This window comes from Neomonachus schauinslandi, chromosome 12 (assembly GCF_002201575.2).
Source record: "Neomonachus schauinslandi chromosome 12, ASM220157v2, whole genome shotgun sequence".
Classification (NCBI taxonomy): domain Eukaryota; kingdom Metazoa; phylum Chordata; class Mammalia; order Carnivora; family Phocidae; genus Neomonachus; species Neomonachus schauinslandi.
Genome location: NC_058414.1, coordinates 99,158,719 through 99,184,922, shown reverse-complemented (window position 1 = coordinate 99,184,922; position 26,204 = coordinate 99,158,719). Strand labels below are relative to the sequence as shown.

At 62.5% G+C, this 26,204-nt stretch overlaps 1 protein-coding gene across 1 annotated transcript in view; it reads right to left on the bottom strand.

Annotated features, from left to right (window-relative positions):
* Positions 1 to 2,464: 2,464 nt before the first annotated feature.
* Positions 2,465 to 26,204, bottom strand: part of LOC110578640 (SCO-spondin-like) — a 51,867-nt gene continuing 28,127 nt past the window's right edge. Inside the window, 51 exon segments of the mRNA XM_044920115.1 lie at positions 2,465 to 2,487; positions 3,110 to 3,260; positions 3,862 to 3,992; positions 4,289 to 4,349; positions 4,501 to 4,596; positions 4,842 to 5,059; positions 5,830 to 5,876; positions 5,987 to 6,129; positions 6,232 to 6,359; positions 6,514 to 6,716; positions 6,854 to 6,992; positions 7,458 to 7,574; positions 7,745 to 7,905; positions 8,246 to 8,525; positions 8,801 to 8,847; positions 9,072 to 9,196; positions 9,441 to 9,571; positions 10,178 to 10,351; positions 10,719 to 11,063; positions 11,260 to 11,306; positions 11,389 to 11,541; positions 11,804 to 12,014; positions 12,017 to 12,049; positions 12,151 to 12,282; positions 13,071 to 13,185; positions 13,187 to 13,239; positions 13,412 to 13,621; positions 14,151 to 14,297; positions 14,466 to 14,507; positions 14,692 to 14,915; positions 15,103 to 15,263; positions 16,370 to 16,536; positions 16,898 to 17,097; positions 17,208 to 17,304; positions 17,641 to 17,841; positions 18,101 to 18,271; positions 18,362 to 18,553; positions 18,667 to 18,713; positions 19,250 to 19,419; positions 20,431 to 20,510; positions 20,613 to 20,783; positions 20,911 to 21,018; positions 21,021 to 21,116; positions 21,286 to 21,338; positions 21,991 to 22,051; positions 22,054 to 22,084; positions 23,342 to 23,487; positions 23,716 to 23,847; positions 24,160 to 24,330; positions 24,504 to 24,550; positions 25,554 to 25,806. Of these exon segments, the coding sequence (XP_044776050.1) occupies positions 2,465 to 2,487; positions 3,110 to 3,260; positions 3,862 to 3,992; positions 4,289 to 4,349; positions 4,501 to 4,596; positions 4,842 to 5,059; positions 5,830 to 5,876; positions 5,987 to 6,129; positions 6,232 to 6,359; positions 6,514 to 6,716; positions 6,854 to 6,992; positions 7,458 to 7,574; positions 7,745 to 7,905; positions 8,246 to 8,525; positions 8,801 to 8,847; positions 9,072 to 9,196; positions 9,441 to 9,571; positions 10,178 to 10,351; positions 10,719 to 11,063; positions 11,260 to 11,306; positions 11,389 to 11,541; positions 11,804 to 12,014; positions 12,017 to 12,049; positions 12,151 to 12,282; positions 13,071 to 13,185; positions 13,187 to 13,239; positions 13,412 to 13,621; positions 14,151 to 14,297; positions 14,466 to 14,507; positions 14,692 to 14,915; positions 15,103 to 15,263; positions 16,370 to 16,536; positions 16,898 to 17,097; positions 17,208 to 17,304; positions 17,641 to 17,841; positions 18,101 to 18,271; positions 18,362 to 18,553; positions 18,667 to 18,713; positions 19,250 to 19,419; positions 20,431 to 20,510; positions 20,613 to 20,783; positions 20,911 to 21,018; positions 21,021 to 21,116; positions 21,286 to 21,338; positions 21,991 to 22,051; positions 22,054 to 22,084; positions 23,342 to 23,487; positions 23,716 to 23,847; positions 24,160 to 24,330; positions 24,504 to 24,550; positions 25,554 to 25,806 (6,842 nt within the window).

Sequence of the window (26,204 nt, the reverse complement as noted above, 5' to 3'; positions counted from 1 at the left end):
ATTAACTATAAAAATGTTTGATGTACTTTTACATGTGTGCGTTTTAAGTCACAATTCAAAGTTTTAAATAAAAAAACAAGCAAACAGTTTATGTTTAAAATTTTTATTAATACATATTGCCATACTGATTGTTAAATATTTTGATTATCACCCCTGAGCAGGTCCCAAGTAACCATTTTCCATTATACTATACGACTCTGCTCTTCTAGCCAGGGTTGAATAGAGCTAAACTCAGCAGGGGTCAATGGGAATACCTTTTCTAGAAATGTGAGAGCATTCAATCCATGTGAGTAGAACTGTAATATTTGACCTCAGCTCAGGCTGCCATAACAACATAGAGAAATTTACTTTCCCAGAGTTCTGGAGACTGGAAGTCTCCAGTTGGTTGTTTCTGGTGAGATTTCTCTTCCTGGCTTGCAGGTGGTACCGCCTCGCTGTGTCCTTATATGACCTATTTTCTGTGTGTTCTCAGGGAGAGAGAGAGAGAGAGAATGAGCTCTCTGGTGTCTCTTCTTCTAAGGACGCTAATCCTATCAGCCTCCTGACCTCATTTAACCTTAATTACCTCTGTATAGGCCCTACTTCCAAATATAGTCACATTGGGGTTTAGAGCCTCAACAGAGGAGTTTGGGAGGGATACAATTCAGTTCATAGCTTTGTGTGCTTTAAGCAGCCTCCCTCTGGCCAGGTGCAGTCACTGGTAGGGGAGTCTGTGCTTCTGAGAAAGAAAAATGAGACAGCTGCACAGAAATGAGATCGAAGACTCCAGGTGGCCTTCTAACCTCCAGCTCCCAGCTCAGTCATAGCTATCCCTCTCTGTATGTACCTCAGCTGTATTTCTGCCCATGAGTTATCCCTGTCTCCCTATAACAAATTCTTGTTTGAGGGGTTAAACACTGGAGGTGAGGTGGTTGAGACAGCTAGGGTTGGTAACTGAAAGAGTTTCTCCATGAAAAGGTATAGAAAGATGGGACAGTATCTGGAGGGAAATGTGGGGTCAAGAGAGGAGGCTAAGATGTGAGACACGAGGTCGTGTTTCTGTTGATGGGAAGGGAACTGATGGTTAAGCCCAGGTGGGGCAATGCAAGGACCCAAGACCTTGAGGAGGCAGGAGGAGCCAGGACCATAGTACCAAGGGCCCTTTCCAGAGGTAGGGATACTTCTAGATGACACCATGAGGGAAGAAGGAGAAGATGGAGCGGATGTCGGTTTGTTTTGTTGTAGATTTGCTATAGATTTTCCCATCTGATGACATCTCTGTGGGACAAGGTCATCTCATGAAAATGTAGGGGAGGGGGAAGAGAAGGCATGTATAGTCATTGCAGAGAACAGGAAATAGAGTTTATAGGGAAACAGAAGAGGTAGGATGATCAAATTGAATTAAAGGCCTGTTTGAGGTTTGTGATCACAAATTTAAGGTAAAAACAGCCTATCTGCAAAATTCTGTCTAGAAGCAGAAACTTAGGCAGATTTTTGAGTTGGAATATTGGCAGGTGGGGATGAATGGAGATAGAAAAGTGAGGGATTTAACGGTACTTGCATTGGAGAGATTTATAATGACAGAAAGGTGGTTCTCAGTTCTAGCTAGGTGCACATGGAATTACCCACGAGGCTTCCAAAGAATCTGATTTAATGGGCTCAGGATGGGGTCTGGGCATTGGTAGGGTTTCAAAAGCTCCTCGGATGATTCTAATGTGCAGTTGGTGCTGAGAATCACCATGCAGACCGTGACTCCTGAGGGGAGACAGGAGGGAGCTAATGAAAAGTGAGAACCCGGTGGGCTCAATGAATTTGAAATAAATTATAGCAGTGGGGTACTAGAGCACATAAGCTGGAAGGATGGGAAGTCATGATCAGTAAGTAAATATTTGAAAGTGTTTGAAAACGGCTGAGTTTGTGGAGTGAAGGGGAAGGTCACTGTACATAAAGGGATGAGAACTGAATGGATTATCCACGTGGAGTGTCCACGACAAGGAGTAGGACCCACCAGCTGAACTCTTCTCTGGATGAGGGGAAATGGCAGTTGGAAGCAGGAGAGGGTGGTGGAGCTGGGCAGCACCAGCTAGACTGGAAGAGGGCTCTTTGCAGGACGAAGGGGCAGAACTGGCCAGCAGAAGCCATGCACCAGAGAACTTCAGACTTTATGTGCAACCTGCTGATGTGGAAACTGAGGCACATACATGGGAAGTGACTTGCCCAAGTTCACCAGCATGGCAGATTAACAGAAGCCTCCTGGAGACAGTCCTTGTGCGGGTCGAGATCAGGGCTCAGACCCACTCTGCCCCCCTTACCCGCTTGTCCCCGGAGGCAGACTCTGCACACGGGCTTGCTGCCAGTGTCACTTTATTTGGGAGATGCTGGTACCAGGGCATGGAGTGGGCGGGTCGGCACGGGAGGAGGGGGTCAGTGCCTCCGAGCCCGGTGATGACATGAGGGGTGGAGGCAGCCTCGTGCAGCGGAGCCATCAGTGCTTTGAGAAGTCACCTCCTGGAGGACGAATGAGCGGGAGAGGCACTAGCAAGGAGGCAGTGGTCAGGCCCGGAAGGGATGGGCAGCGGCGCAAACTGGCAGGAGAGGGAGACCCGCCAGGAGGAAGGCCAGAGAAAGGCCCGCTCTAGCCCTGCGCTCCGTCCAGGCGGTACCAGTGTCCCTGCACCTGTTTCTCTCACCTGCCACAGTGTGGCCTCGGGTACCTAACGAGAACCAGGCACCTGGCAGGCGCTTCACACGTGCGCTCTCACTAAGCCCTCCCAACAAGCCCGTGCACATTGTCAGCCAGGCGGTGAGGCTGAGGTCACGGACGCTGAGCAAGGAAGGAAAGAGAAGGGCTGCTATGAAGCAGCTCTGACTGACTCCAAACCCCCAAGCGTGCGTATGATTGGAGAAGAACCCAACAAGAGAGCCAAGAAGCGGGATGGAGCGGGTCAGAAGGGGTCAAGAAGGCAGAATCCCACGGGGGCCTGCGAGTTGGGAAACGGGCCGCCTTTCGGAAGGCCTGTCCCGGCCCCGCCCCCGCCCCCGCCCCGCCCCCGCCGGGCCCCGCCCCGCCCCCGGAGCCCCCCGCGCCCCCCGCCTGTCGCCGCGCCAGCCCGGCCTCGCCCAGACCCACCCTGGCAGGCGCTGCACTGGCAGCTGCGGATGGCGGGCAGCACCACCGGCTCCGCGCGGCCGCCGGGACAGCGCAGGGTCAGGATCCGCACGGGGCTCTCGGGGTCCAGGCTGTAGCTGCAGCAGCCTCACTGGCTCTGCAGGTACGGCTCCTGCGGGGGGGCGTGGCTGAGCTGGGGCGGGGCCAAACGCGTTTGCCCAAAACACCCGCCTTCCCTCTGGTGGCCTTTCCCGTCCCGGGGAGGGCCAGATCCCAACACTCCTCGCCAAGCGAGGCTGGCTGTCGCCAGCCGGGTCGGGGAGGAGCAGGGCTCTGGGCCCGAGGAGAGCAAGTGCAGGGCAGAGCCCAGTCCGTCTTCTGGGACATGCTCATAACGCCTTGCCAGGAATGTCTGGGACGAGGCTGTGTGTAAACGGCCTGTCCCACAGAGCTTCTCACTATAGGCTGGGCTGTGATTTCGGAGACTAACTTAGCTCCTAATTTATGCCTTTCCTGTTCATGTCCTGGTAGGCCCACAGAGGAGAAGACCCCCCTGGCAGGGGTGGAGGCCTGCAGTAGGCTCTGGAGCCCAAGCCCGGCGGAGGGTCACAGGGCCAAGCAGCAGGTGGAGGCCACCACCTTGGTAAAAACTCACCCGGGCTCTGATCTGTATCCCCTTGAGATTGACCGCGTCCCTCACGTCCCCGGGGCTTTGCCCAGGTCTAGGCTTGCAGTGGTAGGCCCTCAGGGTGCACGGCAGCCCCCTGGCTCACCTCAGGCATGACGTTGGTGCTGGATGGACAGTGCCCGCTGCAGTAGCTCACTTCTACCTGGTCCAGGTAGCAGGGGCCCTTGGTGAGGTTGCGCAGCTCGGTGAGATGCAGGCAGGAGGCTGACTGCTCCTCTGTGGGGAGGAGCAGGTGAATGCTGGAGGTGGGGGCACGGCACAGAGAGAAGGCCAACATGAGGGGACTCTGTGTGAAGGGGACAGCAGCGTGTGGACCCGAGGGGCACCTGCGGCTGTTGGGACAGGGGTGGCCAGGTGCCATGAGGCAGCGCTAGGGGTCTCCACTCCGCTAATCCTCATGGTAGGCAGCACTGGGGAAGGCAGGCCTCCTAGGGTGGGCATGGGGGCAGTTTGGGAGAAGGGCCCAGAGCAGGAAGAAGCACGGCAGGAAGTACCCCAGGTCCCCCGCATACCCAGAGTCTCTTGGCGGCAAGTGGGACAGCAGCTCCCTGGCTCCTGCACAGTCACCTCGTCCTGCAGAGGGAGTGGTCCCCAGCCCACTCAGGAGGATGGCCCAGGCGCCCCGGCACTGCCTGCTCGAGGCCCTAAGACCAGCCTCTGGGGAGGGACGCAGGAAGGACCCCAGGGAGCCGCTCTGAGAGGGCAGCAGGGCTGCTGGCGGTACCTGGGCACAGGTGAGGGGGGGGCAGCGCTGGGTGCAGACACTCCTCCCGCGGACGCAGCGGCAGCTGTCACAGTCCTCCTGCCATTCGGATCTGGGCTGGGGAGAATGCGGGACATTCTCCTCTCCACCTCGATCTCCATCTCTCTGCTGGTTAGGCTTTTCTACGCTACTACCCCCTCCCTGAAACCAGTGGCCAGAGACTGAAGGCGGCAACAGGAGTTTCAGGAGGGAGGGGGGCCAACGGAGCCCAGAGACTGTCCCGGTGGGACGGCCCTGGCGCAGAGGGGAGGAGCCCGCGGAGGGGAGGGAGGCCTGGGTTGAGGAGGGCAGCGGTGTCTCACCGGGTGGGGATGCCCGCGGCGCCAGCACTCGCAGCCATCCGCGGGCACGCAGAGGCCCGCCTGGCTGCGCAAGTGCCCGTGCCCGCACACACAGCCCGGGGCCCGCGCCGCACTGCAGCTGCCCTGGGTCTCCGTGGCGTTGGGCTCCCGGCACGTCCACTCTCACAGCCCCAGCTCCCCAGGGGGCACCTGCTGCCACATTTCCCCGGAGGGGCACTCTGCCAGGGAAGACCCCCCACCACCACCACCACTCAGGTCAGCCCTGGGTCCAGCCTCGATTCTCCCCCGTCCCACGCCAGGCACCCCTAGGGTCCCTCCTCCCTCCCCAGTGCTGCCCACTCTGCACTTGTAGGCCTCCAGACACAGCCCTCTGCTCTTATCCACCTTCCCAAATACCAGCGGGACCTAACTCGCATCTTGCCTCTTCCAGGAAGCCTCCCCTGACTAGTCCTGTCCACCTCGACCTCTCCTCTTGTGGCACTGATTTCCCGTCCTGTGGGTGCAGCCTGCTTGTCAGTGGGCCAGAAACCGTCTCCTGTCTCTGTTCTGGTGGGTCAGTCTGCCCTCAGCAGCAGCACCAGGCTGGGGTGCTCAGGGCTCACCATACCTGTGTGTCTCTGAATCCACACAGAGCCCAGTGTGCCAGGGCGGGGCACAGGTAGCCCTTAGCAAAGGCCTGTTGACTTTGACCAGATGGGGGCAAAACAGCACAGGGCAGATACCACCTGCCTGGGGACTGCCAGACAAGGATCCTATTTTAGCTCACGCTCTCAACCTTTGCTTCCTCCTCTGCAGGGAAAGAACCCTCCACTTCCTGCATCGCTCACAGCCCTGCTCTGTGCACACACAGGAATGCCGTCAGCATCACTGTGGACAGAGCAGGGAAGGGGCTTCTTGAAAGAGATAGCACTGCCTTTGCCCTCAGCAGGGCCAACCACCCCCCCTGCCTTTGGAAGGACTGGCAGGGGCCTAGACAGCCATATCTCACCACGACAGTCGGCTAGGGAGCAGCTGAAGGCTCCATCTCGGCAGATACTGGGAAGACAGAAGCATGGGTTCCGATGCCTCCGAGGCCCTGCTCCCCACCGCCATTCTCAGCAGCCCTGCCCTCCACCCCCTCCCCACCCCAGCCCCCTGGCCCTCACCAGCGGGTACAGTTCCAGATGAGCACAGTCCCTGGGGGAAGCTCCCGGGCCTGCTCTTCAAGGGGCAAGGTAAGGCCCCACGGCAGAGAGATCTGGGTGCAGGGGCATGCAGCGGGGGGCACACACGTGCCATGGTGAAGCAGCTGGGGCAGTGCGGGCTCCAGTTATACTCAGACCCACTTCTCCCCCTCCCCCCCAACTGCCTGCTCCCCCTACGGGAGTCGGGACACGGCACCTGGACGTACCTGCTCTCCAGGGCAGCTGCAGCCAAGCTGACAGGGTTCCTGCACACAGGGGGCACCAGGCTGCAGATGCGAGCAGAGGCGTGGGCACACGGTGGCTCAGATTCTGAGCACCTGGCCAGGTAGGCACTCTGGGGGGGGCAGCGCACAGACAGTGAGGTGGAGCCCCAGGGAAGGGACTGTCTCCCGACCGGCCCCCTGCCCTGGCAAAGGCCAGCTGGGATGGGGGCCGGAGCTCAGCGGCGCTAGAGGGAAGGGCAGGTGCCCACCACCCCAGGTGCTCACCGGGGCAGGGCTGCAGGTTACATTCCTGCCGCTGCTTTGTGTCCTGGGCCTGGCATGGTACCCCCGCAGGACCCTCCTCACAGCTCCGATGCCGCTCCATAGTGCCCCCACCACAGGGGGCAGAGCAGCTGTTCCAGGCTTACCAAGGCCCAAGGACAGGGCACTCGTGGTGTGGACACATCAGGGACCCATTGATACAGGTGCTGTGGACAGGGGTCAAGGGCACGAGTCAAGGGGAACGGAGCCTTGTTTCCCAGTAATGCCCATAACCCTGACCTGCCCCAAGCCTCCCACCCAAAGCTCCCGAGCCCCCCGCTTGGCCACCAGTGGGCAGCCATACCAGTTTTTGCAGTCCAGTTGTGCCACCTCAGCTGGGGCCACCACCCATGAGGCATTGGGGCTGGGAAGGCCACAGTGGCAGGAGGAGATGGGCACGCAGTGTCCATCCTGTATCAGTTGGCCAGGGGGGCAGCGGCAGCCTGGGGGGTGGGGGTGGGGAGGACAAGCAAGATTCAGCGCTCTGGCAGGCACACACAGAGGATCCCCCTGGCCGCCAGTTGGAGTCCAAAGCCTCAGGCTGACCCTGGAGCACCCTCCCCCACCCCCACCCCCAGCCCCCACACTGTTTCCACCTCTGGAGCACAGGAAGGGGTCACTCTAGCCCGCCCTGTGTGGGCCCCACCCCAGGAACCCTTGAGGCTGCCTGAGAGCATCTTCACAGACACAGCCCATCTTGGCTAAGGCTCCCTCTATGCAGGAGCCCTACCCGGTTGCCAAAAGTGACCCAAGGATCCACTTTGCTGCCCTATCACCCATGATCCAGTACAGGAGCACGCCCCCGCCCACGGGTCTCATGCTCTCTGGAAGCAGGAGGCAGCGAAGCAAGCTGCCCTGCTCAGAGGCCCTAGGGCTCCCAGGCTGGGCTGCAGTCACGGCCTGGCCACCTGGGCAGCACGGCCCCTGCAGACACTGCACGCGGTCCCAGAGGTCGGCACAGCTTCTGGGGCATCGGTTGGCACAGTCAAGGGTGGGCACGGTGTCCCGGGCTTCGCAGCTCTCCCCTGAGGACCAGAAGGTAGGAGTCTGTGCTGGGAGCCAACTCTTGGGCCCCCGGGACAGCACCCTCCCCTCCCCCGCGTGCCTCTAGGAGCAGAGGCAACATCCCCCTCAGGCGCTATCTTGTATGTTACAGTCCCTGGCCCCTCCCCCCAGATGCCGCCATGGGGGTTACCTGGGCAGGGCGCCACATTGCAGCTCTCAGTCTGAGCCCATGGCCCCTGGCAGCCCCCTCCAGGGGGGGCCGCTGCCTCTCTCCAGCGTAGCCGGAAACCTCCACTGCAGGGCACCTGGCAGGGGCTCCAGGGCCCCCAAGGACTCCATGGCATAAGTCTGGGGAGATGAAATGGAAGTCAGTACCCAGGGCCCACCTCCCCTCTGCCTCTTGCTTCCACCCCAAGGCCTCGGGCTCTAGCCCTGCAGACACTCTGACATGCCCTGAGCCCCTCAGACCCCCTTCCTCCTCTTTTCAGCGGCTGCATGGATGCTCCCTGCTGCAGGCCCACCCAGCGTGAAATCCAGCAGGCCCTGGGGGCAAGCAGGAGGCTTAGCAGGCCTGCTAACCCCCTGGCTACTGAAATAAACAGCATGGCCCAGCCCTACCTGGCCAGGTCCCCCACCACTCTCATTTCAGGCTCCCTCCTGCCCTGTTGGTCTCTGCCCCTCCTCATTACCTTGGCAGGCCCTCGGGTCCGGGCAGAGGTGCTGCTGGCTAAGTGGGGCGGTGCAGAGGTCTGGGTCTCCAGCCCACGGCCTCCCCGTCTCAGGGTCCAAACAGAGGCGATGGCGGTGCTGCTCCGAAGCCAGCCAGGGGGCCAAGGTCGGGGAGCGGCCAGCTGGGTGCTGAGACCAGCGCTCCTCTAGCACAGTCCTGGAGGCAGGGGCCAGCACGCCAGGGGGCAGGCAGGGCCCACAGGGTGACCACCACTCGGACCACCCACTCAGAGGAAGAAGACCTAGGAAGGGCAGCGAGTGGGCACCTTCCCAGGGGCCCTCCCCCAGACCACAGATCCCAGTGGACGGGGAGGGAGGAGCCCCAGTTATGACCAGGAAGGGCTGGAAATGGGAAAGGCTGTAGGAGGTGTCAGGGAGCCAGGGTAGGGTGACCCACTGTCCTGGTTTGTCTGGGACTGTCCGAGTCCTAGCACTAAGAGTTCCAGATTCGGGAAACCGCCCCCCGCCCCCAGTCCTGGGCAAATGGGGACAGCTGGTCTCTCAAGTCCAGAGTTACCTTGACAGCCCTGGCTGGTGCACTGCAGTTCTCCGTGCTGGCATTCACTGTGGGAGGGGGTGGGAGGGGTAGGTTTGCCGAGGCAAGACTCAGCTCAGAGCGGTGGCTGGGGGGGCTGCTGTAGGGGCGACCTGAGCTCTGGGCTCATTTGGAGCAGGATGAGGTTGGAGTTGGGCCTGGGGCCTGGGGGATTTCCCTGTGGGGTCTCCTCCCCGCCCCCCACCCCCTGACCCCAGCCCCCTGATGCTGCCTCCCGGCCCCCATCACGCACCACTCTTTGCAGCCCAGGTGCAGGCATTCCCCGGGGAACAGGGTCACTGTGGCTCCTTCTCCTGTGAGGTGCAGGCAGCTACACTGCTCTGGGAGAATGCAGCCCCCCACCTGCTCCAGCAGCCCCTGAGCAGGAGGGGACACGGGGACAGGGCTGTGTGGCAGCCATCTCTGTACCCTGGTGCCATACTGTGTCTGCTCACGGCGGGTGAGCCAGTGGTGGGCACGTGGGCACGAGGCAGAATGTGAGGGGCTCTTGAGGGGCATCGTGCAGAGGGGTGTCACCCAGGCATCACGGAGGGGAGGCAGCGTAGGAGTGTGGACAGAGCCCCCCTTCTCCTGGGGCACCTCCCCCAGCCCCACCCCTCACCTCTGGACAGTAGCAGCCAGGCTGGCAGAGCAGCAGGTCCTAGCAGAGCCGATGGCTCAGGTGTGTGGTGCAGAGCCCGGCACAGGGCGGGGCACAGGCCCGGAACTCAAAGGGAGGTGTGCAGCTGTCTTCTGTGAGGGGAACAGAGGCTGGTGGGGGGCCGCCCAGAGACACCCTCCACCCCAAGCGCGGAGCACACAGGACACGATCCCCTCAAGGCCCCTTGGGGTCGCCCTGTAAGAGTGCAAACCTGCCCCCAGGCTGCCCTAAGGACTGGCTAGTGTTGCCCCATCGAGCGCCCACTCGGCCCCCAAGGGTGCCTCTAGGAAGGGTCATGATGGTTGGGCCGCGGAGAGCCAGGTAGCTGCGTGGAGGATGGGGCCTTCAGGGAGCTAGGGGCCTGGCAGGTGCTCCCGGGGTTGGCGGATGGGGGACAGGAGGGTGGCTACCACTGGAGGTGGGCAAGACCTGTGCCCGGGGGCTGCTACAAGTGGACAAAGCCTTTAGCTCCAAAGCGGGGAGATCAGAGCGGAGCCGGGAGGGGAGAGGAGCAGAGCCGTGGGGATGCGGGAGTAGCTGAGGGCGAGGCAGGGGCGTAACCGGGCTGCTGAGGGCAGGGCTCAGTGCAGGCAAGGGCACCAGCTCTGAGGGCCCGGGGGCATGGAGGCCGGCTCGGAGAGGAGCTGGGAGGCCCTGCCGGGGCTCAGCCGTCTGGCTTCTCGCTCCCGGGGCCTCACCCGAGCAGTTGCTGATGGGGCAGGGCCGGAAGTGGCCGTCCAGGCACGTGCAGGGAGAGCCCCCCCGCGCCGCTCCCGCTGTGGGTGCTGGTCCCTGGTGCCGGCAGCGCTGCTGGACCAGCACCTGGCAGGAGCATCGCGTCCAGCTGCTCCAGCTGCTCCACAGGCACTCCTCTAGGGACCAAGGTGGGGGGGTGCCAGCCAGGCTCCTCCAGCCTCCCTCCTCCCTCCCCTCCCCTCCACTCTTCCCCAAGAACACCCTGCACAGCGAACACCCTGCACAGCGAAAGGGCAAAAGGGAGCCAAGAATTTAGACAAGTCCTAATTCGCTGTGTTCTCTGTCACCCAGGGGCGAGGGGCGCATCCCAAAGAGCTCAAAAGGAAGAGATGGTGAGAAGAGGAAAGAAACTAGACACAATATCAGAGAGATAGATACACATTTGAGGGGACAAATCTGGGGTTTGGGAAACCATGTTACTCGCTGAGTTTTTCTGAGGCAGGAAATCAGGGGAGGGGGCTTCACTGCCCCATGCACACTCACCTAGGCAGGGCCCTGGGTAGCAGGCCTGGGTGTCCAGGTGGAGGAAGGTGCCATTGCAGGTGGGGTCGACTTCGGCCAGTGGGCACAGGCAGGACCCAGAGCGGGAGGCCAGGCCTGGGCCACAGCTGCGGGAACAGGGCCCCCACGGGCCCCAGGAGCAGGCCTCCAGCAGCCCCAGGCAAGGCTGCCATCCACAGTGCTGGGTCTGGGTGCCAGGGCCCAGGCAGGGGGCCCTGCTGCGGTCAGCGGCCGAGGCCATGCAGACCCGGGTGCAAACCTGGCTTCCACCTCCACAGGAGACAGGGCATTCAGACCAGGGGGACCAGAGCGTCCAGGCCCCGGGTACTGTGGGAGGGCACAGGCGAGGTTAGAGAAGCCGGGGGGTGGGGGGGAGCAAAGGCCCCGAGGGCTGGTCAGGACCTTCATGGCACAGGGGCTGGCAGCGGTGAATAGGGCTAGGAGGGAAATGCGAGACAGAGCAAGCAAGCCGGCCTGAGGCTAGGAGGGTGGGGGAAGGTGGGATTGGGATGAAAGCCCAGACCTGCACACTCGATGTCTTCACATATGATGCCCTCCGGGGTGCAGGAGCTGAGGGGAGGAGCCCGGACTCAGGGACGCTGCCCTCCGGCAGGACAGTGCCACCCCGTCCCTGCCCCTGCCCCAGGCTTACCACCGCTGACACTCGCCCTGCAGCCAACTGTCCCCCAGGGTGTGGAGGCGAGCACCGTGCAGGCACAGGGGTGGGCACGGGGGCTGAGGGCAGGGCTGGCTCTGGGACTGCTCCTCCCGACACTCTGGGGCCCACGAGCCCGATGTGGAGGACCTGGGTGGGGCCCGGCGCAGAGAAGGTGAGAGATAGCCCAGGGCCCTTCATCACTCCTTGGCCTCCTGGTGAGACACCTGACGGGCAAACCTGGGGCGGCTAAAGAAAGCACGGATGACCGGGCCAAGAGCTGGGCCAGGGCACAGAGGGTATGCCACGGGGGGGCAGGATCCAGGAGCTCTGGATCAGAGAGGAAGACCGAGTCCAGGCAGTGGGAGACTGGGGTTGGGGGAGGTGACGCTAGCCTGGCCCAGCCCCATACCGGAAGCGGCTCTGCTGCCCCTCAGGCCCACACGAGCGGCTGCAGGGACTCCAGGCTGACCAGCGGCTCCAGGCGCAGTGGGCAGGCGGTGGGCAGGGCTGAGCCGTGCAGGAGAGGCGCCCAGCCTGGCAGGTGCAGGTGCTGCAGGCCTCCTGGTGCTGGCTGCCCGGGGCCCAGCTCTGGCCCTGGGCATCTGTACACTCGCAGTGCCAGTCGGCACGCAGCTGCCGTCCTGCTCCAGGAAGCCTGCGGGGGAGGCAGCCCTCCAGAGCCGGGCCGGCACCCGGGGCCCACCGGCCTTCCCACTGAGCCACTCTGACACGCTGCGGGCCCGGGGTCGCCCCTACCCTCCGAGCAGTGGCAACCCGGCTGGCGGGCCTGGCCGTCCTGACACACGATCCCCTCCTGGAGGTCTGAGCAGCGGCGGGGGCAACGGTTGGCACAGCTGACCATCTGCATGCCTGCTGGGCAGCCCTCCTCTGAGCAGACGGGGAGGACCTGAGTCAAGAGGGCTCTGAGCACAGGGGCTCAGAAACCCTCCGCCTGCCTGCCCGGGAACTGCTCTTACCTCCACGAAGCTATACTCCCATCCCTCTCCCCACATTGGTGCCCATGGAAACATAGGGCCTTGGGGAGACCCCTGGGATTGGGACGTTCTGCGTGACAGGGAGTCCCTCTTACCTACCTGGGGGTTCTCAGCACCTAGCCTGGCACCCACAAAATGTCGCTGAACTGGACTGAATTTGTGCATCTAAGAACATGCTCACCTACACAGCTCCTTTGTGTTCACGTGGAGGGGCTATGAGGGTGGAAAGCCCTAGTGTAACCAAGGTCCATGGGGTCGGGGAGCTCAGAAGAACCAGTAAGGACCAATAAGGAGCCGAAGCTGGGAGGGGCGTGTCTGGAAGTGGCCGCCCACACCCCAGGAGCAGGTGCAGTCCTGATTGTAACCCTCAAATCCTCCGGAAATCTTGACCGGGCTGGGTGGTCTTTCAGGAGCTGGAGGGTGGGCAAAACTTCAAGAACGAGTTCTGGTGCAGGGTGGGGGCAGGCAGGGGCAAGCATTCTGGCAGCTCAGCCCTGGCCACAGCGAGTCCCTACGCGCAGTACCCAGATCCCGCCATCTGACCCTGCAGGCCTCAGTTTTCTCTGCTGGCTACTGAGTGTCTCCATCACAAGGTGTCGTGGGAGTTAAATTAGGGGTGGGATGGGGAGAGCTGTGCAGAGGGCAAAGGCCACCAGGGATGCGATGTCCCCACCATCATACCACAAGGCAAGGGATTGCAGAGCCGAGCGTGGTGCCTCTCCCCAACACAGGGGGCACCCCCGTTCTTGGGTGGGGGGCTTGAGCAGCTGCAACTCCTCAGGGATCGCCCCCCCCCCCCAGCTCCGGTCACACCAGGACCAGGGACTCCAGCGTGACCAGCCTCCAGGCACTGCGTGGCAGAGAGAAGGGCCACATGAGGGATGACCTAGCTCAGGCAGAGCACCCCCCCACCACCACCGTGCTCCAGGAGCCTGGGGCAGGGTCCTGCGCTAAGATGGAAGCGCCACAGAGGCCCTGGGACCAGGGAAGGGCCTGCGCTGGTCCTCAGCAGCCCTCCTCACCTGGGCAAGCCCGCAGGTTGCAGAAGCGGTTCTCCTGGTAAGCGGTAAGGATGTCGGGGCACCAGTGCCCACTGGGCCCTGGGGGACGGTAGGCCCGCAGACGGCGCTGCTGGCCCACCCCGCAGCTTCGGGAGCAAGGTTCCCATGGGGCCCAGGCGGTCCAGGAACAGTTCCCAGCCACACAGCCAGGGCTGGGGCACAGGGGCAGCTCTGCGGGCCGGGACAGGATGGAACGAAGCGAGCTGGAGCTGGCCCTGACTCCCCCGCCTCAGCCCAAGTGCAGAGCTCCTCATCCGCCGGGCCGGCCAGGTCCTTATCCAGACCTCTGGGGTCCCGTTTCGGATCTGATACCGGCTGTTGCGAGGCTTTGGCCACGAGGTCTCAGGGGGCCGTGCGTGGTCCCAGACTCACCGGGATGCTCAGGGATTTGGATGGGAATTTGGGTGAGTGTTCAGTACAAACACAAGTGAGGGTTTGCCGGTGTGGGCAGGGCCTGGAGGCCCCAACAGCTGCCCAGCCTGGCACAGAGCACCCCGGGTCCAGAGTCACACACGGATTCATGATTCCGTATCAGGCTGAGAACTCGGTATTTGCTTCAAGGGTATTAGATGTCGGGGTTGGGAGGTTGGACATGGGTTGGGGGTCAGAATGTGCTGCTGGAGGGAGGATGCTGGGCTTAGAGGGGATGGCCATGGTTCAGACACGGGTCAGGGTCAGAGGTCAAGACTGGAAGGCACACCTGTGCAGGAGGGCAAGTTGGAAGGGCGCTCCTGTGACGCGGCCCCCCCGGTGCAGTTTGCCAGGCAGAGGCGAGTACGGCTGCGCCAAGCAGGGTGAGTGGGGTCTGTGCAGGTGTGAGAGCATGGGGACCATGGGCCCCAGCCGCCTGCGGGGATAGAAGGGAGAGGCATCTCCTGTTGAGTCAACCCTGGGCTCCTGGCCTCCCAGGAAGCAGGGCGGGGAGGGAGGAGGCTCTGGGCTTGTTTTCCCAAAGGGAGGCCACATGCGAGGGGTACAGCCAGTCTGGGGCTGGGACCCACCGAGTCTGGGCTACCTGGAAGGCTTGTCACGGGCTCCACTGTGGACCCTCCAGCCCCTGCGCCAAAGAAAAGCCCTGCTCAGAATGTTTCTGAGTCTGCAGTGCCCCAGGACCAAACCTGAGGCTGGTGGCCCAGTTCTAAACCCACCACTATCTGATTCAGCCCTTCCCTCCTGCTGGGTCTCCCATGGGCCCTCCAGGCCCCAAGCGCAGCCAGACTCACCCTTCCCGCTTCCCTCACCTGGGCAGTCTGGGCTGGGGCAGTACTTGAGGTCCTGGCGGGGCCCACCGCAGCCCTGGCTGCCTGGAGCTGGGGAGGGCCGCACACGCTGGCGGCTGCGGGTTTGGGTGCCCAGCCCACCACAAGACCGGGAGCATGGGCCCCATGGCCCCCAGGGACTGAAGCCATCGGCAGCCTTGGAGCAGTCCCCCACCGAGCAAGACAGCTGCCCATGCACACAGGAGCTGGGGAAAGGGCATGGGGGTGAGGGGCGGGCAGGACAGACCCTGAGAGAAAGGGGGGTGGGCAAGGGTATCCACCCCGAAGAGTGAAGAGACAGAGCCAAGGGTAGTCAGGCCGGGCAAGGGCAGGGCAGCCGGTGTCTCCCCCTCCCTTGGCTCCAAATCTCCCCCACCCTCGCCATCCCCTCACCAGTTCCTGCAGCCTGTACGAAGGCTCTGGCCTGAGCCCAACTCATCCCCAGGCCCAAGGGGCTGACCGCCCTCTCCCAGAATGGGGGGGCGAGCCGCAGGGTCAGTGCCGGCAGCTCCCAGCTCCCACAGCAGCGAGGCGGTGAGCACACAGGGGCACTCCTGGCGGGGCGGGAGCAGAGGGGAAGGTGCAGTCGCCTAGGCCCGGTGCCCGCTCTCTGCACTGTGGCCCAGGGAGGCGGGGAGGAAGGCATGTGAGGCTGGCGGGGGGGTGCTCTGGGCCCCAGAAGAGCATTCCCTGGAGCAAGTGGGACAGTTTCCCTGAGTCAGGGCTGTGAACGGGAGAGACTAGTGGCCTATGAACTTGACCCGAAATGGCCAGTGGCTTTCCTGCATACAGCACTGAGCTAGGACCCAGGCAGGGTCAGCAGAGGCCCTTCCAGGGCGGGACTTGGAGGGAACACGGAGGCAGAAAGAGCCTCAGCCAGGAATTAGACACCTGGTCCCTAGTTTTACCGGTAACTGTCTGCATGACTCGGTGTGTCCCTTTCCTTCCTTGCAGCTCACGCAGTGTCATCAGCTCTACGTCAAGCAGGTGGCTGCTCAGGCCCTTCTGGGCATGGCATTCTGGAGCTCTGGCTGGGCGCAGCGACCGGACACCGGCTTCGAGCTTAGGATTAAAGCCGGGGACAGAAATCCCCACGCACCTGGAGAGCTCCGCAGAGCACAGTTGGCACCTGCCTGTTGTCTGGACCCCAGAGTGGGAGACAAGGAGTCTGGGGCAGAGTAAAGGTGAGGGTACGCTTCCCCACCGGGGTGCGGCAGGGAAAGGGGGCAGTGAGGACCCACGATTCCCGGCCGTGGCCTGAATGGCATGGGGAGCACTGGGCCTGGCAGGAAAGTGCTCTGGGGACAGGGGGGCACCTGGCCCCACGCCAGTCACGGGCGGCTCCACGCGGGAGCCCCCCATGGGAGCTGGCAGCCAGGGAGCCGCTGCTGACGAGCAGGAGCCCAGGCAAGGCCCCTGTTCCAGGGAACCGGCGACATCACCCCAGCTGCCCGCTCAGGGAGCTCCACCTCTGCCTGACTGCCCTGGGCAGCCAAGGCCTCAGACAGCCTGGCAGGCCGAACGCTTGCCTGGGGTCACGTGAGGAAGCGGGGCGCTGTCCAGAGGACAGGGTCTGCAGGGCTGAGCAGCTGCGGGCAAGAGGGAGGAAAGGCAGGGGAGGGGAGGGAGGGCTTGGGCTCCTGGCTGAGAGGGTTCTGACCTGGACACAGGACAAGTGGTGCTGGAAGGTGCCCACGGGGCAATGGCAGCCCTCCCTGCAGCCAGTGGAGAAGCAGCCCACCTGCCGAGTGACGTGGGCGCAGGAGAAGGGGCACCCCTCGCCGGGCGGGCACTCCTGGTACAGACGTCCAGCCGGGCAGCCTGCCTCTGGGGCAACACTTGCATCAGGGCCCGGCTCTGGTCTGCGCTGCCCGCGGTGGCTCCTTCGACGCCCACCCTGCCACCTGCTTACTCGCCCCTGCGCCCGCCCTCCCATGGCTCCCCAGCTGTGCCCACGATATCCTCCCTGCGTTGTGCCTCTCAGGGCCAATGTCACACCGTCCCACAGGCTCCCCTCCCTGAATCTGGCTACTTCCTCCTCTGCTTGCCCACCACTGGCCCTGGGGGGAGGGCAGCCCACGGGGATGGATGGAAGAGGGCAAAGGCACCTTTGAGTCCGTGTCAAAGGCCAACGTGGGAATCCCACCTAAGTTAGAGCGTCAAGGCCGGAACCTGGGCTGGGGCTCACCTCTGCAGACCTGGGCGTGGCAGGTGTGGCTCTGGCGGGCATGCCCAGGGCAGGGAAGCCGGGCACATCTCCGGGAGAGGAGCTGCTCCCCTCCTCCGCATGAGACACTGCAGTCTTCCCAGGGACCCCAGGAACCCCATACCCCAGGGCCAGGGTAGCCAGGCACCTCCCGGCACTGCAGGATGCCCTCCATACAGGTGCTGGGGACAGGGAAGGGGGCTTCAGAAGACAGGACCCTGGCCACCTCCCCCAAGGGCCCTACTGCCTGGCTCTGCAGCCCACTCCCCTCCCTCTGCTTCCCTGGGCTCACCAGTTGTCACAGGGCCCAGTCACCACCTCTCCAGGTTCCAGGCTCTCCCAGGAGCTGAGCCCAGGCCCTGCTGACCGGCTCTGGTTCTCAGGAATCCCTGAAGCCGTGAGTGGGGGTGGGACTCCAGATAGCTCAGTGTGCCCCCCACCCTGAATCCCTCCTCCTACCCCACTGCCTTCTACTTCCCTCCCTCTCAGCCTTCACCCCATGGCGCCCCAGATCGTGGGCCTGGGAGATGGAAGCCCCAACCTGGGGCAGGCCCGGGATGCCGTGGGATCCGCGGGAGACGATGCCTGGAGCATCGGAGAGGACAGGTTGCCCGTTTCCATCCTGCCACTCCAGGCTGGGTCCCGCCAGCAGATGGGCAGAGGCCAGGCGGGCGGGCATTGCAGTGCTCGGGGGTCCTTGGGAGAGGGCAAAGGGAAGCACTGACCCATGGCTCCAGGCTGGTAGTGACAGGGGCAGCAGGCGGGAGGCACACAAAGGCCATCCTGGGACAGCTAGCCGGGGGGGCACCCACAGCTGGGCTGGCAGCCCGTCGGTCCTGGCTGGCACACACTCCCTGGAGACAGGTCCTGGCAGGAGCGGGGACAGGGCCACCCACAGGGGAGAAGACCCTGGCCATCCCCACAGGCTGTGGTGGGACGGAAGCAGAGAGGGTGAATGCTGAGCAGGGGCCCAGCCTGAAGGATCCCGGCATGCAGGTGACAAGCCCTCCTGCCACGCCCTCCACCTGCTTTGCCTTCCACCTTGCCCCAGGATTACGGGGTGAGTGATCTAAGGGCTACCCCACGAAGGAAGTGACATGCATATGTATATTGGAGTCAAAAGTCAGAAGCCGTGTCTCCCTAGCCTTCTAAGGGACCCTCCCAGACCTCTGCAGAAGCCCTCACCTGTGCGTTGTGTGGAATTGTCTTGGCAGGGGCGACTCTGCCTGTAGCCCCCAGGGCAGGGCCTGCCTCCTTCGGGGGTGGGGGGCCAGATACACTCCCGGCTCCAATGGGACTGCCCCAGGCACCGGTCACAGGGAGACCACAGTCCCCACGGGCTCCAGGCTCCATCCACTGTGCCAGGAAGACAGAATCACCTGCCCTAGGAGGCCTGGGAAGTGCCCAGCCTATTGAGATTTGAGCAGACTAGTGGGGGCATCTCACCTGGGCAGTCGGGGGGGCTGGGGCAGGTCTCCTTCTGATGCTGGGCCCCTGCCTCCCCTGCTTTACCAGGGCACGGGGTCCCCCCATGCTGAGGAGCGGGGCAGGTGCAGGCCCTGGAGCGGGTCCTCGTCTGACCCCTGCAAGGCTGGGAGCACGCTGTCCACTCCGACCACAGACACCAGCCACCTGGCACTGCAAGGGATGATAGAAGGGCACTGGGGCGCAGGCGTCCCTTCCCCAGTCCCAGTCCTCTTGGTGATCTTGGCCACTTTTCCTTGCCTCCCTCCGAGCTGGGACACACATACCTGGGCAAGGCAGGTCTGTGCAGTTCAGCCTCCCCTCCGAGCAGGTGCTGGGCAGGGCATGCAGGCACAGGAAGGAGAGCGGCAGCTCAGCCCTCCCCTGCCCTCCACGTGCACCCCTCCTAAGCTGCCTCTTCCCTTCCCCTTTATCCCAATGCCCCTGTTTCCCTTCAGGGTCTCAGATGCCCCCTGGCCATTCTCCAGAGCACCCAGACCCTGCTCTCTGTCCTATTCAGGGACCCCTCAGGTGTCCTGTCGGCTCTCTGCTTGTCGCTGGCTGGTGTGTTCTACTGGGAAAGGACCAGAGGTAGTCTGCTGCTGACCGGGGCCAGACAGTGAGGAGGAACACGGTGCCTGTTACCCCTCCTTCCCCTCCAAGCACACAGCCAGCCTACCATGTCTCCCAGAGGGTAGACACACAGAGCTGGCTGCCTCAGTTTCCCCACCGATCAGACAGGGGTGAGCATGCCTACCCGCATCTCCTTGGGGATCGTGGGAGTCTAACCTGCATCCGCTAAGACCAGGAGAGCCCAGGTGCAGCCCGCCCTCACCCAGGCCCCTACAGCCGCCCGCACACCCGCCTCACCAGTAGTTGCAGCCGTTGGGCCTGGGCAGCCGAGCCCCCGGCCGGTGCCGCTCCCCGCTCAGCAGGTCCAGGCAGCCACAGTGGCGGGGTGGCACGTAGAAGGCCCCGTCGGCGCTCAGCACCTGGCCAGGAGGGCAGTAGCAGCCGGGCTGGCAGCGCCACACGCAGTGCTGGGGGGGGGGCCGCAAGGGAGGGCTCAGGTCAGCAGAAGACAGGGCCGAGGGGGCAGGGAGGGGTGCTCTGGCGAGTCGCGCAGAGCCACGGGGAAACATGAAGGGAAGGAGGAGGCGGAGGGGTGCAGAGGCGGGAGGCGCTGAGCTCCCGTTCATAGTCATTATGTCCAAACACCGTTTCTGTCTCGTCTCTTCCCCAGGGCAGAAGTGGGGAGGGGGGACGAGAGCCTGAGAAGGGCTGCCCTGGGGGGGTGAGGGGAGTGTCCTCCAAATGTGAACCCTGTGGAGGGTTCCATGGGGGACCTGGTCAGTGCCTGGGAACCAAGGCATCTCCCACACCTCCCCACAACGTAGGGAGCAGGGCAACAGAAAGCTGGCTTGGGGCATGGGGTCATTTGGGAAGGAGCTGGGGTCCCCCGGGGAAGCCAGGAGCCAGGCACCGGCCCTTCCTCCCTCCTGCTCACCCTGTGCGTGCGGCACCTCCCTGACCCCTCTTAGACGCCTGCGCTTGGGCATCCCTGATTCGGGTCAGCCTCTCCCCCACACTGCAAGCTCCGTGGTCCGGGACCCTGTGTGCGCATGCCTCTGTCCCTCTCCATGGTGCTGGCCAGGCGTTCGGCGATCTCAGCCACCAGCACACCGACGTGTACACGCGTGCACACATACCCTCAGACTCAGGGTCCACACACCGAAATGCTCGTGGTGTTTAAGATGATCTAATGGGATAATTCCCCCTTCCTAGGTGTTTATGTTCTGTTTGTAATACAATCTTTAAATTCAGAAAGACCTGATGTAATGAACGCAAGGTTGCTGGGTGAGGCTCACTCCAGAGACTCTCCCTGGAACAAAGGGGAGCCAGCTTGGTGGGCACTAACGCCATCCCTCCCCACCAGTGCAAGGCTGCCCAGGCCTGAAGAGGTCATGACCCAAAGCTGTACCCTGCCTCCTGTAAAGTGACCTTCGGGGCCAGAGGCAGGCGGGCATTCGTTCTGAGGGAGCCAGACTCACCACGAGGTCGTCACAGGAGCGAGGACAGGCAGGGCCACACGGGCTGTACTCCGCCCCCTCAACGGAGGTGCAGTCGGTCACTGGGGAAGGGGGTGGGAGGGGCTGAGAGCTATGTGGGTGGCCCACTCTGGCCTGTCTCTCCAGAGTGCTCCTTGCCCCCTGTCCCCCGTTCCTGCCGGTACCTGGGCATGGCAGAGCCTGGCAGGCCTCTCCCTGGGCCCGAGGCCCCTCGCAGTAATCCCCCAGGCCCTGGGGTGGGGGCTGGTCGCAGGCTCGCATCCGGCTTCGCAGGCCTCCCCCACAGCTCCGGCTACAGCTGGACCAGGGCCCCCAAGGCCCCCAGTCCCCAGCTCCTGGGATGACAGCCGAGGAAGCAGTTGTCGGGGGAGGGGTGTTGGCCAGGGCTGGGGGCCAGCTGGTGCAAGGCAGCGCGTATCCCCAGAGCATGGAGGGCATGATCCTGGGCACCAAGGGACTCACGGTCACACCCTGGCAGGAGGCAGGGCTCCTCCTCAGCGTCGGGGCCTGGGCAAGGAGGAGTAGGCAAGGTTGGTGGGGATGGCAGCGCCAGGACAGACGGGTCCGCGGTGGGGGCCCAGAGCAGAAGCGGCGCCGGTGGCGACAGGCAGGTCCACAGGAGGCTGAGCACTCGCTCCATGGGGTCCAGGGTGACCATATGGGCTGACCTGGGGTACACAGGAGGGAAAAGCAGAGCGGGGATGGAGTGAGCGCAGGCTGGAGGCACTGGCCTGGGTAGAGCGCCCCTCCTCCCTTCCCCCTACTCCGCCCAAGCTTTCCTCTCCTGGTAGGGAGCCTGCAGGGGGCACCGTCGGGGCGTGGGGGCCCCCTTCTCACCCTCCTCACAAGGCCAGGAGGTGCAGTGGGTGATAAGCTCAGAAACACAGGAGCTGGAAGAAAACAGCAGAAGGTCAGGGTGCTGTTGTAGGCTGAAGCGTGTTCCTGCAAATTCCTCCGTTGAAGCCCGAACACCCAGGATTTAGAATGTGACCTTGGAGACAAGGTCTTTACAGAGGTGATCGAGTTACAGTGAGGGCGCTAGGGTGGCCCTGGTCCAACATGACTGGTGTCCTTCTACAAAGGGGACATCTGGATTCAGCACAGACATGCACAGAGGGGGACGAAGAGAAGAGGGGGCCACAGGGAGAAGGCGGCCCCGTGAAGGCGGCGTGCAGGGTTGCAGCCACAAGCCAGGGAACACCAAGGATCGCCAGCAACCACAGAAGAGAAGGGCCTGGAGCAGATTCTGCCTCACAGCCCTCAGCAGGAACCACCCCGCTGACACTCTGATCTTGGATTTCTAGCCTCCTGAAGTGTGAGAGGACATGCCCTGGGTCTGCTGTGGCACCCAACGGACCAAGACGGGTGGGAAGAGAAAGGACGGGCAGGAAGGGCGTGGGCAAGGGCCTGAGGGAGCTGGACAGCTGTGCCCGAGGGGCAAGGGGCAGCTCCACGGCCCCCTGGAGGCCAGCATCCTCTGGCGCTGAGGGGGGACAGCGAGGTGCTCATAGATCATGGCCAAGGGGGGGTAGGGGTCCTCACCAGTTCTCACAGAGACGAAGCACTACACTGCCCGGGGGATAAAGGCGTCCCCCATGAGCACGGGGCAGTCCTGGAAGGGCACACACACGTTGTTCTGGAACCAAAAACCCTCTGTCATCTTCTGGATTCCAGGTGGGTCTGGCCCGGGCTGCTCCCCACAGTCAGAACCCAGCACCCCTTCCCAGCCTCCCACCCTCTAACCCCACCCATGCTCCTTCCACAAACAGCCCTTCTGCTCCCACTGCCACCATCAGGGAAATGCACACCAGCGGTTACAGGAGCAAAAGACCATCTCCAATTGCAGGACGTGAGACTGAACTGTCAAATGTCCACGGGATCAGCTAACAAAACATGCAACGTGCGATTCACAGAGCAATGATGTTTGAAACAAAATTCCACATTTCATCAAGAACATTTGAACTGATGAAATTATACACACAGGGAGTTTGGACAAAAGTTGCTAGTGTCTTAAATTTAAAAGAACTGCCATCCAGCAGCACATGATTCAAAGCCAAGTGTACTGAGGTGTGGGCCAGGCCCTAGGAGGCATGTCAGCCTTTTACAGACTCCAATGACTAGGCACATTATTACCCCAATTTGATGAATGAAGAAACTGAGGCACAAGACTACGCAGCCCAACGTCACTGAGCTCCTAGAAGAAGAGTCTGATTTGAACTCAGACCCCATGGGAGTCTGGCCCCTTGCCCACACCCTAGGCTTGAGTGGCACTTTTGTAAGCCCTCCCCACCACCCACAAGCTTCTGTCCAGATTCCATGGCCCCCACCTCATTTCCCAGCCTGGGTCTCACTGCCTTCCAACAGCAACACCGCCTCCAGCTCTCCACACCCTGCAATCTCCGACAGTCCGATCAGGATCACCTCCTCCGGGAAGCCCGCTGCCCCTGACCCAGTCCCTGCCAGACTGCATCCCAAGCTCCACAATATGCAAAGCTCACTTCCCGTGTAAGGATGGTTCTACCTTCATTCTAGGTGCTCTGGGTCTGGTCTCCCCAGACTAGAGGCTCCTCGAGGGCAGAGTCTACTTTTTCCCCATGGCACAGCCCCCCTAAGACTGAGCAGCCAAGGTGCTCAATAAATAACTAATGATAACGTAAGAGAATAGAGCGCTCAAGCAGGCATGGATCATAAAGATCTTCTAGACTGATCACCATTTCACAAATGGGAAAGGAGAGGCTCATGGAAGCACGGATATGACTCATGCAGGGTCACCTGCTGACTGTTGGCAGGGCTGAGCCGTGATCCCTGAGTTCAGTGCTTTTTCCTCAACTCTGAAGCCCCATGCCCTTGGTTACGCCCCTCCCAAGGAGGTCAGGTCAGGGAAGACACGCACCAGCAGGAGCATCCCAGAAGGGCAGTAACAGCCGGGGTGGCAGGTCTGGTCTGTCCCTTGCGGGTCACTGAGCTCCGCACAGGAGGCAGGGCCCTGGGCGCAGTCCAGCCACCGCTTGCCCTTGGGACACACGCCAGGCACGGGCCCTGGGGACACAGAAATTGACAGCCCAGCCCAGGCCCATTCAACTCTGCCCTGGGCTCCCAACCCAGGAGCGGCCTCAGCTCTAGTGTGGCGGGGGGGGGGGGGGGGTCATCACGGCAGCTCAGGGACAGGGGCCCCTGCGGTGACAGGGAGGGGTTGACAAGGCTCTGGGCTGGGCGAGATGATTATTGAGGGTCGGGGCGCAGCGGAGAGGTGGGCACAGCCCTCACCTGTGCAGGGTCGCCGCCCACAGGCCAAGAACTCCATAGGGTCATTGAGGCCACCGCCTCGGGTGCGGTTCCGGTAGCCGCCGCCGCAGGGCACGGAGCACGGGGACCAGGGGCCCCACTCCCCACCAGGACCTGGGGTGGCAGCCAGGTCACTGCGGGCCCTACCTCCCACACCCACCACACCCCCGTCCTCCACTCAGACACCCTAGGGCACCACCCCCCTTCTCACACCTGCAACACTGCAGGAGGCCTCACTCCTTGGCCTGAGCGGGGCTGGCCTCCATGGAGGACCCCTCTTGGGAATGACTCTCGGGCCTCTCTGAGGACACTTCCTGGCATCTTTTAGGGTAGGCCCTTGCACCTCTCTTGGGGTCTGGGGGGAGTGACTGGGGTGTTCCTGGCTCCTCTCTGGAGGATTCTGAGGGCCTCGGTCCCAGCTCTCACCCCGACAAGGCTGCAGGCTGCAGAACTCGGCCTCCATGCTGGGGCCCTGGCACGGAGCACCCCCAAAGGCAGTTGGGGGCGCAGTGCCTGCCCGGAAGCACCGCCAAATGCCCATGTCACAGCTGTGGCTGCAGAGACTCCATGGGGTCCAGGGGCTCCAGCCACAGGCCACTGGCGGGGTGGGGGTGGGGAGGGACACAGCGGGTGTGAAGCCAGGTCAAGTGGTCCCTGGTCCCCAGCTTCTCCGGGGCACCATCAACACCCCAGGAGTTGACCTGGAGGGGCCAGCATCCTCTATGGTCCCTGAGGACACACCACTGCGGATTCCTGGGCGTTGGGGGTACCTGGGCAGGGCTCCAAGGTGCACACCATCTCACCAGAGACACAGGTACTGCAGAGAACCCATCGGGGCCACAGTCAGGCCCTGCCCGTGGAGCTCTGGGTACCTGTCCCCAGGGGCACACGGCCGGCACCACCGCATCCACCGCACAGAAGAGAAACCCGAGGGAGGGTCTAGAAAGTAAAGCAAGTCGCCCCGCGTCCCCCTCGAACTTCATGAGGTGACTGAGGTTCTCATCCGGACCCTCCCACCCAGCCCCCCACCCCGTCGTGGGCTCCCTGACGCCCCCAGCACAGTGCTGTCCTTCCTCCCTCACTCTGGTCAAGAAGTCACCTTTACATACTTTCATTCTGTTTGTATTTATTACAGTTTGGAAAGGACTTTGAACAGCTCCTCAGGGCCGGGTAGGAGGGATTTAGAAGGAGTAGACCCTAGCCTACGTCTCTTGGGAAGAACTGTGTACTTTTCTTTCCTTTTACTTTTCTCCAGTGGTTTAAAGCCCCCCCGACCCCACTCAAATACGTGGAAATTCCAGAAAAAGAATCTGAGAGAGAAAAAGCAAAAGGGAAAGGGGGCGGGGCAAAGGAAGCATGAAGGGGGGGCTGGGGGGCAGGGAATAGGGAAGAAAAAAGAAGAGGCACATGTAGAATGGAGACGAGGAAAGGTTAAGAAAACAAAAATGTGGGAAGAACAAGGGGGAGGGCGCCCCCTGCTGGCAGGACCTGGCATCAGCGTCAAGGTTTTTGAGCCGAAATCAAGTGGATCCCAGGTAGGGAAGTACAGCCAGGAAAGGGAGCAGAGGTGACTAGAAGGGGAGGCTAGAAGACCCTCACCGGCCCCTACTTCCTTCACCAATCACCGCACCTATCTGAGCCTCAGTCTCCCCACAGACGCCCAGCCCGGTGACCAGGCAGCCCCTCACTCGCTTTGGTATTCCCGGGGCCCAGGCCTGGCACCACGGAGACGAACGGACCCCTGGGGTGTGTGTCCACGCCTGTCCACCCTTGGGGCCACCGAGCCCCTCCCCCACCCTCGCCGGAGGCTGGTGGCCTACCAGTTGTTGCAGGAGTCCAGCCGAGCCCGTGCTCCCGGGGCGTAGAGCTGCCCCTGCAACTGGCAGGGGCACCGAGTGCGGGGCCAGCAGCTGGCGTTGTGCAGGAAGAGGCCGGCGGGGCAGGCACAGCGGGGGGCGCAGAAGCTGGCGCACTCTACCCTAGGGTCCTGAGCCAGGCACAGCTGAGGGCAGGGTCCCCCGTCCCGCTGGCACTGCTCTGCTGAGCGGAACACCATGTCCCCCAGGCACTGGGCTGGACGGGAAGACAGAGCGGGTCTCAGCATGGGCGGGAGGAAAGGACCAGGAGAGGGAGGGGCGAGAGGAGGCTGCATGCATGTGACTGGCGAGCAGGACTGAGAAGCCGGAGGAAGCCCCCTCCCACTCTCCCTCCTTTGCAGGTTCGCTCCAGTGCCCAGAAGGTTGCCAGTAAAGATTCATGTCTTTGTCTAACTTTAACACAAATGTCCTTTTATTTTTTTATTTTTTAAGATTTATTTTTATTTGAAGGGGGTGGGGGGCAGAGAATGAGGGAGAGAGAATCTTAAGCAGACTCCGTGCTAAGCTCGGAGCCCGACATGGGGCTCCATCCCACGACCCTGAGATCAGGGCCTGAAACCAAGAGTCGGGCGCTTAACTGACTGCACCACCCAG